General features: G+C 55.0%; 2 protein-coding genes across 16 annotated transcripts in view; both read left to right on the forward strand.

The window, feature by feature from the left end:
- Positions 1-2,238, forward strand: part of ABCC8 (ATP binding cassette subfamily C member 8) — a 75,998-nt gene extending 73,760 nt beyond the window's left edge. For all 15 annotated transcript variants that reach the window (XR_011995080.1, XM_026008165.2, XM_026008168.2 and 12 more), the window contains 3 exons: positions 766-899; positions 1,393-1,455; positions 1,996-2,238. Coding sequence is in view for 14 of the 15 variants with exons in the window: in XM_026008165.2 (XP_025863950.2) it covers positions 766-899; positions 1,393-1,455; positions 1,996-2,133 (335 nt within the window). In the remaining variant the exon portion in view is untranslated. The remainder of the gene's footprint in view (positions 1-765; positions 900-1,392; positions 1,456-1,995) is intronic.
- Positions 2,239-5,767: 3,529 nt separating this feature from the next.
- KCNJ11 (potassium inwardly rectifying channel subfamily J member 11) lies at positions 5,768-9,437 on the forward strand. The gene is made up of 2 exons (XM_072725471.1): positions 5,768-5,886; positions 6,736-9,437. The coding sequence occupies exon 2, from the start codon at positions 6,948-6,950 to the stop codon at positions 7,890-7,892; it is 945 nt and encodes a 314-aa protein (XP_072581572.1). The 5' UTR covers positions 5,768-5,886; positions 6,736-6,947; the 3' UTR covers positions 7,893-9,437.
- Positions 9,438-14,544: the final 5,107 nt, after the last annotated feature.

The raw sequence follows: 14,544 nt of genomic DNA on the forward strand, positions 1-14,544 counted from the left end.
CCCGCTGGGCGGGCGCCCCAGGGCGTCTGGGGGGCTGCGAGGGGAGGCTCACGGCCATGCCCTAGCGTTTACAGTCTAGGGCCCGGCAGGACCCCAGGGACCAGTAGTTTTCCCTTTCAGGAGCTCAGGAGCTCAAGTGAGCTGTCCCAGGCCATGCGACCAGTCAGTTCAGGGGCTCCCTCCTCCCCGGGCCCCGGGGCAGGGCGTGGGGGGCAGCAGGAGTCACCAGGAGATGCGCTTGCAAGTCTATCCTGCCGCGGCAGCGTGTCCAGTCCTGCCCGCGCCGTCCCCCTGCCGCCCAGGTCTGCCCCGAGGGAGGAGAGGGCGGGGGAAGTCAAGGCCCGGCCCCCCCCCCCCCCCCCGAGGGTGCAGGGAAGACTGCCCCCACCCCAGAGGACACCCTTGGTGTATTTGCTCCAGCCCCCGGGGCGGTGGGGGCTGGCCAAGCCAGGCCTCAGAGACTCACCCCACCAGGGCCCACACACACGCAGCACATACACACTAGTGCGCACACCCACCCACGCGCCCCCAGGACCGCCCGGGCCTCGGCGGCGCACACCTGCGGAGGGCGCACTTCTCTTTGTAGTCGATGCAGATGGCAGCTGTCCAGCTCTGCACCCCCCCCCCCGCCCCCCGTCCTTGTGACACACGCTCGCTCGTGTGTTTGCCCCCATGCACTTCCTAACAGCCCTAAGCCATGCTGTCTACTAAACTCCCAGTGCCAGATTAACTCAGCCCTGCTCCTCCGCCCGGGGCTGTTCTCAGATGCCATCATCACGGAAGGTGGGGAGAATTTCAGCCAAGGCCAGAGGCAACTGTTCTGCCTGGCTCGGGCCTTCGTGAGGAAGACCAGCATCTTCATCATGGATGAAGCCACGGCCTCCATCGACATGGCCACGGTCAGTCCTGAGCACATCTGTGGGGTGGGGTCTTGGAGAGGGTTTTCAGGGGCTCTTAGGGTGAAATTTGCACCAAGTGGTGCTGAAGCTCCAGTTGTCTTTACCATCAAGGGCCATCTGCGGCAGAAAAGGCAAAGGGCTGGGGGGGACCCTGACTCCAGCTAGTCTCGGGCACATTTATAGCACACATACACGCAGGCTGCACACAGACCCACAGAGACCTCACACCCATCACCCGCCACACAGCACAGCCAGACACACTCACAGCACACCTACAAGTGCAGAGCTGAGCCCCCGGCAGGCTGAGCCCAGCCCCCGCATGCTAGAACTTGGCTGGTCCTATGGAGACAAGGATCAGACAGAGGAGGAGGGGTGGGCTAGGAGTGGGGTCCCATGGGAGCTGGACTGCAACCCGGGGCCCCGCATCCCCAAAGCCAGACCAGACTACATCCACTAGGCAGATGAGCCAACAGCTGTTGCTCCCATTTGGCAGGAAAACATCCTCCAGAAGGTGGTGATGACGGCCTTCGCAGACCGCACTGTGGTCACCATCGCGGTAAGGCGCCCCTGTTGGGGTGGGGGGAACACCCAGAGAGAGGGCTGGCCTCTTGAAGCTGTCATCAGAGGGCAGCCACCGGGCTCACCTGGGCCTGGCAATCAGGAGAAGACCCTGGAGCAACGACGATGCAGAGCAGAGTCTGGAGGGCTTGCAGGGAACCTGGACCACAGGCAGCACATGGGGGGGGGGGGGGGAGGACTTACCCCCCAACTTCCTTCAGAACTCTTCTTTCTCCGGAATCCAAGGCCCGCCCCTGTCCCAAGTGAGCTAGCCTAGGGTTACTTCTCTATAGGGACTGGGGGTTGGGGTGTGAGGCGATCTCTGAGTCTTGAGGCCCAGAGGTGAGGGCAGAGCTGAGACTTGGTAAGGAGAGAGGTGTCACCAGTGGACAGAGGGCTTGGAGTCACAGCCACCCCAGGAAGGGCCACAGGGATGGGACCTCCTATCCATACACCTCTTCCTCCAGACTGCAGGAGGGGCACCCTCAGCTGCCCCTCCCTCCCCCCACCACCTGACCAGCACCCCCTTCCCCCCCAGCACCGTGTGCACACCATCCTGAGTGCGGACCTGGTGATTGTCCTGAAGCGCGGCGCCATCCTTGAGTTCGACAAGCCAGAGAAGCTGCTCAGCCGGAAGGACAGCGTCTTCGCCTCCTTCGTGCGTGCAGACAAGTGACCTGCTGGAACCCAAGTGCCACCCCTCAGGCCACCCTGCCCCCGTCTCCTGCCTGGGCTCTCTAACTGTAAATCACTTATAAATAAAGAGATTGGTTGTTTCCTACCGGAGGCCTCCTCAGGTCTGGTGGGCAGGGACCGGGGTGGCCTGTGGGTCCCGCAGAGCCAGCCTGCCTGGCTTCAGGCACCTTGAGGCTGTGTGAGCATGGGCAGCAGTGTGTTTCCTTCTCTGTGAAATAAGGGTTGTAGTATTAGTCTGTTCAGGCGGCTGTAACAAAATAGCAGACACTGAGACTTAAACAAAAATGTTTTCTGACAGATCTGGAGGCTGGAAATCCAAGATCAAGGTGTCATGGGTTTGGTTTCTCCTAAGGACCTAATGAGCTCTTCACAGGCCCTATCTCCAAATACTGTCACACTGGGGAGCTTCAACATAGGAACTTAGGGCTTTAACAAATGGATTTGGGGAGGGGATACAATTTAATCCATAACAGAGGTTATAGCATTTTTGTGATTATCTCATTAGACAAAAGATTATTTCACTTTATTTCTTGGATTAAAATTGTGGGATGCCCTGGATTAGTGCCATTTCCATGACAAATGACAAGAACCCAACTCAAAGTGGCTTAAACTGGGGCAGCCTGGGTGGCTCAGTGGTTTAGCACCTGCCTTCGGCCCAGGGCATGATCCTGGAGACCCGGGATCGAGACCCACATCGGGGTCCCTGCATGGAGCCTGCTTCTCCCTTTGCCTGTGTCTCTGCCTCTCTGTCTCTCTGTGTTCCTCTCATGAATAAATAAATAAAATCCTTTAAAAAAAATGGCTTAAACAAAAACTGGCATTTATTGCCCTGTGTGATGGAGAAGGCCAGGAGGTTATACTACTTCAAGCATGGCTGGATCCAGGCTTCTGACATCAGGGATGTGTTTCCACATCTGGGTTCCATCTTCCTCTCTCTGTCTGATGACAAATGGCCACTAGCACCTCCAGCTTATACCCTGCCCCTCTGAAAAAGAGATGTTTTTTCCCAATCGTCCCAGCAAAAGTCTAGGGAACAAATCTCAGTGGACCAATAGACCAACTTCATACCCCTACCTCTGTGTGTCAAAGGGCTGGGATAACGCTGACTGGCTAGGCCCAGATCTCATGTCCCCATCTGTGTCCCCCAGGTAGAGGCATTCAGAATGGGAGAAGGGTGGTCTCTCAGAGGGAAGCACAGTGCATATACCACAAATGAGCCGGGTGGGGGCTGGAGACACTGAGGCCCAGACACTGGGGAAACTAAAACAACAGATATGCTCAGATTCTATCAGCATCGTGAAATAGGAGTGCACACCTCCCTCAGCCAAGAGATGGTGATACTCATTTACATATCATGTTATTATCATTCACACATTGACTTCAGTACTGGCTGCCCCAGCTATGGGGTGCAAACCCAAAAGTCTTCGGCCTGTGTGCTTTCGGTTGCAATGGGATCAGAGCAATGTAAGGAAAACCCACCAGTCACTGGAGAGAGGCCCAACACAGACCTTTTGGATATTACAGGAGCCAGAGGGGATCAGGAACTGAGAGCTCTGTAAGGCCTGGCAGGCTGCCTGGGGGAGGTAAGATTTAAGCTGGGCATGAGAGGGGTGGGAATTGGATAGGCAGAGTAAGAGAAAATGGCCTATGGGGCAGGAGGTGGGGGCATAAGTTCATAGAGCCTTAAATGCCAGGACAAGGAGTCTGGGATAAGCCTATGAACAAAAGGGAAGTGGAGAAGGTTTTTGAGTGAGAAAGGAAGCTTCCAAGTGCAGTATTTGGAGGAGACGAGTATGAGGAGGTAAGGATGGAACAGGGCAGGAGGCTGAGGTCTTTGGGTAAGGGGCTCACCTTTCTAGAAAGGGTGGAACAGGTAATAGCTGAGGCCTCAGGACCTGTGAGGCAGTGTCTTGCCTTTCCAGCTCTAAGGTGCTTCTGGGGGCCTAGCAACCCTCTCCATTGCGGGGCCTCCAAGAGCAGAGCCTGGGAAGGGAGAAGATTCCTGACCCCACCCCCACCTCACACCCACCACACCCCAAGGGATCAGAGGGATGTAGCAGGAGCAGAGCAAGGTCCATACTGAAGTCTTGCAGGGATGCCCAAGGCCATTCTGGCCCAAACCCCTCTATAGGACCCCTGATGACCTGCCAACTTTGACCTGGACACTCCAAAGGTATGGGTCATCTCTGGTTATTAGGACTGACTCTTCCACATGTGAAATCACAGCCTGCCTCTGTTCCACTCAGCGTCTGTACTGGTTCTCTACTTTGGGCCACATAAAATTATTAGTCCATCCCCTTTGGGCCCCTGGAGTTTTTCCAATGGTGCCCGAACTCCCTAGGGAGCTCTCCAAGGCTCCTTTTCTGGTGGCTGGACAGATGTAGTTGCCTCAAAGGTAGCCTGTCTCCTTGAGCTCCCCACTCTGATCATCCTGTCCTCCCCTCCCCATCCTAGGCACTGCATCTTTGTTAATACAGCCCAAGCTCACGCTTACCCTGAGTAGCAGTGTATACTCTGCCTGCAGGTGAGTATGAGAAAGGAAAACTCAAAATGCAAATCACAGTCTGCCCCCACTCTCGCCCGTATCCCCACCGTCCCCATTTTGGTGCCCTGCCTCAAACCCCTACTCCAATAACTGAACACACATAGGTCAGGGCTACATAAAGATCTGAGCCCCAGAGAGGAAATGGGGCCATTACTGTCGCAGCAACAGAGACCTGAGAACCCGGATTCTGCATCTGAGGGCCAAGTCACAGGGCCACCGCAGGCTGACGTCTGCAGTAGAAGCATCACTCAAGTTCAGGTCAAGAGCTTGAATCCCCCAGTTCCCAAGCCAACCCTAAAACAGCCCCTCAGGACCCATGTGCCTCCCATTACCTAAGGTGTAAGAGACCAGGCTGCAGGTGTAAAACAAGCGTCCCTACCTCAAATTCTCTTTAAAATACAGGGGTCTGGGGCACCTGGGTGGCTCATTCGGTTAAGTGTCTGCCTTCAGCTCAGGTCAGGATCCTAAGGCCCTGTGACGGGCCGCATCAGCACAGAGCCTGCTTCTCCCTCTCCTTCTGCGGCTCCCCCTGTTTGTGCTCTTGCTTGCTCTCTCTTGCTCTTTCTCACTCTCCATCAAATAAAATCGTAATAAAAAAAAAGAAAAGAAAAATTAAGACGATGCAACCACCCCCCCCCCCGGGGGGCTTCTGTGCTCCTACACCTACTAATAAGGCACATTATTTTCTGGGGAGGGGGTCCGTGGCTTTCGTCAAACTCTCAAAGGATCCATGACTCAGAAAGGATTAAGAGCATCCCCAAAGAGAAGGAGCATTGGGTGGAGAAACCTTTAGGCCACCTAAGCAGCTTGGTGACGCAGCTCCCCAGGGCCTCCGTCTGCGGGGCCCCGCGAAGCCCAGGGCGGGAGGGGGCTGCTGGCCCAGCTGGGGATGGGGAGCCGGGAGGAGGAACCGGGCCACCGGCGGCGGCGGTCCAGGCCGCAGGGGGAACCACTTTGGGCGCCTCGCATCCCGCAGCCCCGAGGCCAGCCCGCGGGTCTGGAGCGGGGGGGCGGGGCGCGGGTGTGGACGCGGGGGGCGGGTGTGGACGCGGGGGGCGGGGCTCGCGCCCGCACCGCCCCCTCCAGCTCGGGAGCGGGTCGGGCTCCCCCTGGCGGCCCCGGCCCCCGCTCCCCGGCTCCCCGGCTCCCGCGCCCCCGCCCTCAATCTCCTGCCCGCAGCCGGCGCAGGTGGGTCTCCGCGGACGCACGGACGGACGCACGGACGGGAGGACGGACGGGGGGACGAGCGGCTGGGGCGCCGGGCGGCGGGAGGGGCGGGGAGGCGGCGGCGGCGGCTTGAGGAGCAGGAGCAGGTGCGGCGGGGGGGGGGGGGGGGCGGAGCGGGGCGGGGGCGGGGGCGGGGGCGCGGCGCCCACTGGCGACCCGCGTGGGGCGGGGAGCGGGGGCCGGGGCCGGGGCGGCGGCTGCGAGGGCGCCGGCCGGGTCGCGCTGGGGGCAGTGCAGCTGGGTGGGGGGGCCTGAGCGCGCAGGATCCCAAGGAGACAGAAAGGACAGGAACCGGAGGGCATCCGAGCCGCCGCGGGGCGCTAGGGGCGGGCGTCAAGAGGAGGGGCCACACCTGGCGGCCCGCTGGGGGTCGCCAGAGCAGGAGGCTGGAGTTTGGAAGCGGCCCGGAGCAGAAGGGGGTGGTGTGAGGTCCGGCGAGTTGGGAAGCTCCCAGGGGTTAAGTTCCAGGGCAGGAGGACGCCTCGAGCGGGAGGCCCAGGGCGGTCAGCGGAGGAAGGGAGCGAGCCGAGATGGAGGGCGGGGCGGGGAGCAGGGGGTAGCGGGCTCGCAGGCACCGGGCGGCTGCGCCCAGGTCCGCAGGCTGCTTCAAGAAGCGGGGCGGGGGGCGGGGGGCCCGGGGGGCGAGGATGAGTCAGGTGGGAGGGGCATCGCCCAAGGGAGGCCGGCGCAGACCGAGGGTGGTCCCGGGGCAGGGAACCCCACAGTGAGGCCCAGGTCTTGGTCCGGGGGGTGCCCCCCATGGGGGAAGCCTCTCCCTGGTGGTCGCTGCAGCCATGCTGTCCCGAAAAGGCATCATCCCCGAGGAGTACGTGCTGACGCGGCTAGCCGAGGACCCCGCAGAGCCCCGGTACCGAGCTCGGGAGCGGAGGGCCCGCTTCGTGTCCAAGAACGGCAATTGCAACGTAGCGCACAAGAACATCCGGGAGCAGGGCCGATTCCTGCAGGACGTATTCACCACGCTGGTGGACCTCAAGTGGCCGCACACACTGCTCATCTTTACCATGTCCTTCCTGTGCAGCTGGCTGCTCTTTGCCATGGTCTGGTGGCTCATCGCCTTCGCCCACGGTGACCTGGCCCCCGGTGAGGGCACTGCGGTGCCCTGTGTCACCAGCATCCACTCTTTTTCATCTGCCTTCCTTTTCTCCATTGAGGTCCAGGTGACCATTGGCTTTGGCGGGCGCATGGTGACCGAGGAGTGCCCGCTGGCCATCTTGATCCTCATTGTGCAGAACATCGTGGGGCTCATGATCAATGCCATCATGCTGGGCTGCATCTTCATGAAGACGGCCCAGGCCCACCGGCGGGCCGAGACCCTCATCTTCAGCAAGCATGCGGTCATCGCAGTGCGCCACGGCCGCCTCTGCTTCATGCTGCGCGTGGGTGACCTCCGCAAGAGCATGATCATCAGCGCCACCATCCACATGCAGGTGGTGCGCAAGACCACCAGCCCCGAGGGTGAAGTGGTGCCCCTACACCAGGTGGACATCCCCATGGAGAACGGTGTGGGCGGCAACAGCATCTTCCTGGTAGCTCCTCTCATCATCTACCACGTCATTGATGCCAACAGTCCACTCTATGACCTGGCACCCAGCGACCTGCATCACCATCAAGACCTGGAGATCATTGTCATCCTGGAGGGCGTGGTGGAAACCACGGGCATCACTACCCAGGCCCGCACCTCCTACCTGGCCGATGAGATCCTCTGGGGCCAGCGCTTTGTACCCATCGTGGCCGAGGAGGATGGCCGCTACTCTGTGGACTACTCCAAATTTGGCAACACCATCAAAGTGCCCACGCCACTCTGCACGGCCCGCCAGCTTGATGAGGACCGCAGCCTGCTGGACGCCCTGACCCTCGCCTCGGCCCGCGGTCCCCTGCGCAAGCGCAGTGTGGCTGTGGCCAAGGCCAAACCCAAGTTTAGCATCTCTCCGGATTCCCTGTCCTGAGCCATGGTCCCATGGGCCCCCACGCTGCTTGTGCGCACGGGCAGTATGGTATGGTATGTAGAGTGGACGTGGTGTGGGCTCCGTAGCCAGGCCAGGACCGGGTGGGAGGCTGGGCCCTCTTCAGCTCAGCCTCCCCTCCTGCTGTTAGCCCATGGTGTTACAAGGCACTTGTCACTCCTCTATTTCTGGCCTCAGCGGGAGCCTGTACTGGGTTATTTTTGTCTCTGCTCCTCCCAGCCCCAGCTCAGGACTGGCTCACCCTCCTCCCCCCTCCCCAGGCTGGGGAAGCTGTGGAAAGCACTGGACCCTAAAAGTTCGGTCTCCAGCCAGTTCTGCATCCCCATGCTCAGTTGACCATGAGCTGGGCAGGTGGCTGGGGAAGAACAGTCCCCAGGTTGGCAATCGGCTGTTCTGTTTCTGTGGCCCCTAAGAGATGGCCAGCCACTCTTGGTCCCTGAAGAAGTGATGACCTCATGGGTGGGCCCTGCCAGCTGGGGAAGGCAGTCACTGAAGGAGCGTGTTCCAGCCGGAGGATTGGAGGTATGCACAGGCTCAGGGAGGAAATGGTGTGCAGACACTCAGCTATGCTGAGCCCTAGTCGGGCACAGGAAAGAGGAGATGGGCCCCTGTGCCCTCGCCCCGTGCCCCGACACCCAGGCTTCGATGGCGAGGGGCTGCTGTGCCTGCCTGCTGCTGTTCCATCCCGGGAGGTGGGGGCGAGCCGGGGCAGACATTGGCATGCCAGGAAGAAGAAGGCTGAGGAGAGGGGGTCCTGGGCCCACCATCCAGACTTGAACTCTGGTTCTGGCTCCCCACCAGAGGCTGTCACTCCGTCTGTCCAGAGCGTGGCTGCGGAGGGTCTTTGGGCTGCTAGAAAAGGAGGTGTTGGAAAGCTCAGGATGGCGGAGGTGAGCAAGGCCCCTGACACAAGGAGGCTGTTGGTCCTCACGGGCCTGACCACAGGCGGGGCTCCTGGAGCGGTGCTGTGTCACCTGCCCAGGATTCTACTTTCTCTCTTCAATAAAACCTCCCTAAACTCTGGGCAGTTCTTGCTGGAGAAGGAGGAGGCCTACTGCTGGGCAGGGAGGGCACATTCCGAAGGGCACAGACCCTAACTGGGCAGCCAGGGAAAGCTGACCCTTAGCGCCCGATTCAGAGAGACTTTTACCTTTCTGCCTCAGGTAGCCCAGCCCTGCCAGCCTGTCTGGCCATTTCAATTTTGGGGCCCCCATCAGGCTTCTAGCCCTGCGCCCCGGCCTCCACACCCGGGGATCTGCTGGAAGCCTGGGGTGGTCAGGGCAAGAGGTGCGACACCATATGCATTAGTGTACAGGCATACGTTGGAGATATTTTGCAGGTTTGGTGTCAGACCACCGCCGCGAAACAAATGTGGAGAAAAAGAGAGTCAAATGAATTTTTTTGGTTTCCCACTGCATATAAAAGTCATGTTTACACTCTACTGCAGTCTGTTAAGTGTGCAATAGCATTATGTCTAAAAAAAGCAATGTACCCTACCTTAATTAAAAAATACTTTATTGCTACAAAGTGCTAGCCATCGTCTGAGCCTTCAGTGAGTCATAATCTGTTCGCTAGTGGGCCTTGCGTCGATGTTGGTGGCTGCGAACCCATCAGGGTGGTGGCTGCCGGAGGTGGGGGTGGCTGTGGCAGTTTATTTGAATTAGACAACAACAAAGTTGGCCACATCAAGTGACTCTTCCCTTGGCGAACGATCTGTCTGTGGCATGTGATGCTGTGCGATAGCATTTCACCCACTGTAGAACCTCTTTCAAAATTGCGGAGTCAATCCCCGTAAACCCTGCTGCTGCCCTGTCAACTAAAGTTTATGTAATATTGTAATTCTTCTGTTGTCATTTCAACCATCTTCACGGCATCTTCACCAGCAGTAGATTCCATCTCAAGATGTTTGCTCAGCCCTGAGAAGCAACTCCTCATCCTTTCAGTTTTTATCCTGAGATTATAGCCATTCCATCATATCTTTGGGTGCTACTTCTAATTCTTGTTCTCTTGCTAATTCCATCACCCTGCAGTTACTTCCTCTACTGAAGTCTTAAACCTTCAAATTGTTAAAAAATAAAATAAATGCAAATCTCAATAAAGCTAAGCATAATAAAAAGAAGGTTATGGGGCAGCCCCGGTGGCACAGCGGTTTAGCGCCGCCTACAGCCCAGGGCGTGGTCCTGGAGACCCAGGATCAAGTCCCACGTCAGGCTCTCTGTATGATGCCTGCTTCTCCCTCTGCCTGTGTCTCTGCCTCTCTCTCTCTCTGTCTCTATGAATAAATAAATAAAATCTTTAAAAAAAGAAAAAAAACCAAAAAGGTTATGCCCGTAGTAACTGGAGTGTAAACTCTCAAGCCAACTTGGGTTCAGATCCTTGTTCTGGCTCTAAGGCCTCGGTCAACAACTTACCTCTCTGGGCCTCAGTTGCCTCATTTATAATGTAGGACTGCTACTAATACACACCTCACAGAATTGTCGTGGGGGTAAGTGAAAAACATTTGCAAAAGGCTTAAGTACCTGGTCTGTAGTAAGTGCTCAATAAGTGTTAACTGTTGTGATGCTGCTGAATCAGCCATGATGGGACCACTGACCACACAAATGTTAAGGGAGAAATTGTACTTCACCTTGGTGATGAGCTTCTCTGCCCGGTCTTATTTCCTGCACAATGCACCTGCCCAGCTCAGACCCTGATGACACAGTTCTGGCAGCACCAATTACATGGTCTTCTGGTCTCACCTCACCCCCTACAATCCATCTGCCATGCAGCATCCAGAGTGGTCTTATTCAAAAGGTTACGATCATCTCTTCCCATGTCAAGTAGCTTCAGTAATTCCCCATGGCCTTCTGGGTCCAGGCTAGACCCCGGAGCCAGCCATTTCTACTTTCTGGCCTTATAGTTGAGTTCTCTTGCTAGGACCTTGGGCAACCACCCATTCCCTGGCAGCCTTACTATTCCCTCCTTGCATGTAATATTGACCTTCTGACCTCTGTGCTTTCTTCTGTTATTCCCTTTGCCTGGAATATCCAGGCCTCATCTCTGCCTGTTGAAATCCATAAAAGTCCAGGCCAAATGATGCCTCCTTGAAGCCTTCCCTGATTCTTCTGAAAAGAGATGGTCTCTTCCCTTCCTCTGTGTTTGTGGACATTCTGCTTTTCCTTGTGGTAGTGACATCACCAAGTCCATGACTCCTTGAGGTCAGGGACTATATCTGATTCAGCACCATGGCTGGCACAAAGTGCTGAATGAATGAATGAATGAATGAATGATGAATAGTGTATAGGACAAGCCAGCGTCCCTGTTGCAGATTGAGGACTGCAGTGGGCATCAGCATGATCAGTGAGTTTGTCCTGGGCTACTTCAGAGGTATGGCTGAAGAGGAAGCTTCCGCTACTGGTCCAGGCTCTAAGCTGCCCCCTCGTGCACCCACAGAGTCCCCCAACATTGACCAGTTTGTGATTTAGAAGAGGAATAAGAAGCTACTCAGAGTCAGCCCAGAGGTCTGGACACAGTGCCTGGCTCCTGGGACTCAGCTTGGCTGTCCTTAAGACCAGCAGAGGGGCAAGGCTCATGGATGAGAAGCTTCTCAGCAGCACCTTGCTTGGGACCCCATCCAGAGCAACCTTCCTCCACCCCCTCCACCCTAAACCCCTGGTGACAGTGAAGGGACAGAACTGAGGGCTCAGCGCCACCTGCTGGCCACAGAAAAGACCTACTTGATCAGAAAATCAGGGCCACTTGTCCTAGGCTTTCCACTCCCACGAGAACCCCCTAGCCTTAAGGCTTAGCTCAGGGAGGAGCTAGAAAGTTCCAGGCATGGAGGGAGCTGCTGATCTCAACAGAAAAAGGACGCCAAGCCACCCATTTCCTGTAGTGAAACTGAATTGCTAGTCTGGGAAAACTAGCCCACTAGCCATACTGGAAACCTGCCTGGGCCTGATGCCTATGGATTTAGCATGTTGCCAATTACAAGGCCCACATGTTACCCATGAAGGTGGCCCTCTGGCCTTTCTGCTGGAGAGGACTCACCCAGCTTCTACAGGACCCACTTTCTCTCCCCAGGTGACATCCTTCCAGCTCCTCCCCAACATCCTTCCTGAGGGAGCTTGTGGTAAGGAGGAGAGTAGCCCTGGCTCCCCACAGCTCTCTGGGCTCATCTTTGAGGTCTCCTCAGTGTCAGGTATCAGACACCTTGTGTTGTATGAAGACATGAACTCTGCATGTCAAAGTTGTGTTGACCCCAGATTAGGGCAGGTCTAAATCACAAAAGATCTGTTCCAGCTTGAAAGGAGCTGGAAAAAGGTGGAGCCATGGGGTTAAAGTCAGAATCAGGTTCCAGAGAGTGGTTTTGTTGCTCTAGAATCTAGGTTATTGGCATCCTCTCTTCCATGTCCACCTGCCTGGGGCATTGCATAAACCTTCATGAAAAGGGAAGTGCTACCTACACCCTCCCCTACTTCCACTCTAGGCTGACATGAAAGGTAGGCTACCTTGACTGGCCAGCTTGGGCACAAGGAGTGCAAACATCTGCCTTTCCCTTGACCTTGTGTCTTCCCAGGCACCAATGCCAGTGAGTGGAAGGGGTGATACGAAGTACATATGCAACTATGCAATTTATTTCCTTCATTGGGAGCAGTGGCGTGCAGGAGTATGGGTCAACAGCACACAAAGCCCTCTTCAGCTCTCCTTTGTCACATGCCTCTACTTCATTAAAAGTATCATTCTTTGCACCACAGTATGTTTCAAACTCCTCCTCCCCAGACCATCAGCCCTCCAGGTGAAGCAAAACAGACCAGGTAGCCCTGCCTCTGTGGACTCTTTATCTCATTTGATCAATTCCAGTTTTTCTCATGACACCATCATTATTGGAGAAGGGAAGTTGCCCCCGAGAGAAGTAAGTTCTGGTGGAGACTTTTCTTTGTTGTCAAATTCCTACTGTGTCCTTGATTTCCCATCCATCTTGGAAGTAGAACAGAAATCACCCCATAGTTCTGCTTCTTTTACACCTTTTCAGGTCACTGAAGGTCTGACCAGCACACTCATTTCTGAGCTTATAAACTCTTTGATGCGCTTTTTTTCTACATCATAGATTTCCTTCTAATCAATAATGTCCCTTCAACATCCCCCACATTTTACATCTAACGTTTTATCTTCCTATAAAGAGACTCCATTGGTCATTTTCCCCCCTAATTTTATTTTTCATTGAATTACTTCATTATCATAATCTCTACAAAATTATTTTAAAATCTCAACTGCCTTACTACCTTTTCCACAAGGCGTCATTCTTTTTGACTCACTCTCTTTCAATAACTGTAGACGGCTTTGGGCTACCTTATTTGTCCCAATAGTTCTATCTGTTGCCCTGGTCTTCCTTCCAGATCTCCATTTTATGAGATTCATTGGCTCCTCAAATGATAAGGACATATTCTTGGAATAGGTACCAACTAAACCGATGCCACAATCCCCAGGGTTGCCACTAAAGCCCACTCTACATCACCCTCAGGTGGGAGCTCAACTTTGGGGAGTTCTACTGTGGTCAGTCATCTAAGCCAAGTCTTCTGCCTCAGTTATGCCCATGAATGAGCTCACTGTGCCCCTTCTGAGTGACCTAAGAAACTGTTTTCAGGATCATTCCTTCAACTCTCTGTAAGGCTTCTCTGCTCCACAAAGATGCACATCCCCTGATAACTACTGTACCTTGCCCATGACTAACACCTGGCATGAGGCTCCCCACAGCCCTGTCAACCTCTGGCCTGAATGAGGTGCCTGCTCACATGTGCCATTAGGAATAACATCAGCCACTTGGTTCAGTTACAGAAAATACGGCAATGGCCAAACACGCCAACCGACAGGTCCTCCCCTAAGAACAGACAAGATCTATATAGAGTGAGCCTCTCCTCTAGACCTAAGGATCCAGCTCACCCTTCACACCCCAACCCTGGATCTTCCTTGGCAGTATGGCATATTGATTAAAAATCTAAGCTCTACCCTTTACTAGCCACAAGATCCTAGACACGTCACTCATCTCCTCTCAAAGAATAACTCAGAGATATTAAGTTAAAAGTGCAGATGAATATGTTTATTCACATATTAGCATGGATAGGTCACTCTCATTGAACTAAGAAGCAGAATTTGAAATGGAAACAGGCCACAGTATAGAAATCTAAGTGTTACTTTGGGGGGAAGGGTATAATTGACATACACTATTATATCAGTTTCAGGTGGACAACATGATTCAAAAGTTGTTATGTATTGCAAAAAAGCACCACAATAAGTACAGTTAACATCTGTCACGATATTTATAAAAATATCTTTTTCTCAAAAGTTTTTGTAAACTAAGATTTACTCTCAGTAACTTTTAAATATGCATTACAGTATTATTAACTATAGGCACCGTGGTGTATATTATATTCCCATAATTTGTTTTATAACCATAAGTCTGTTACCTTTTGGCCACCTTCACCCATTTCATCCACCCACTCCACCCCTGGCACCTAGCACTGTGCTGTTAGCTACGAGCTTAGGTTTTTCTTTTTGTTTTTAGCCCACATGTGAGGGCACCTGGGTGACTCAACAGTGCAGCATCTGTCTTTGGCTCAGGTCGTGATTCCAGGGTGGTATGGAGGAGAGTAGC

The sequence above is a fragment of the Vulpes vulpes genome, chromosome 11 (genome assembly GCF_048418805.1).
Source record: "Vulpes vulpes isolate BD-2025 chromosome 11, VulVul3, whole genome shotgun sequence".
NCBI lineage: Eukaryota > Metazoa > Chordata > Mammalia > Carnivora > Canidae > Vulpes > Vulpes vulpes.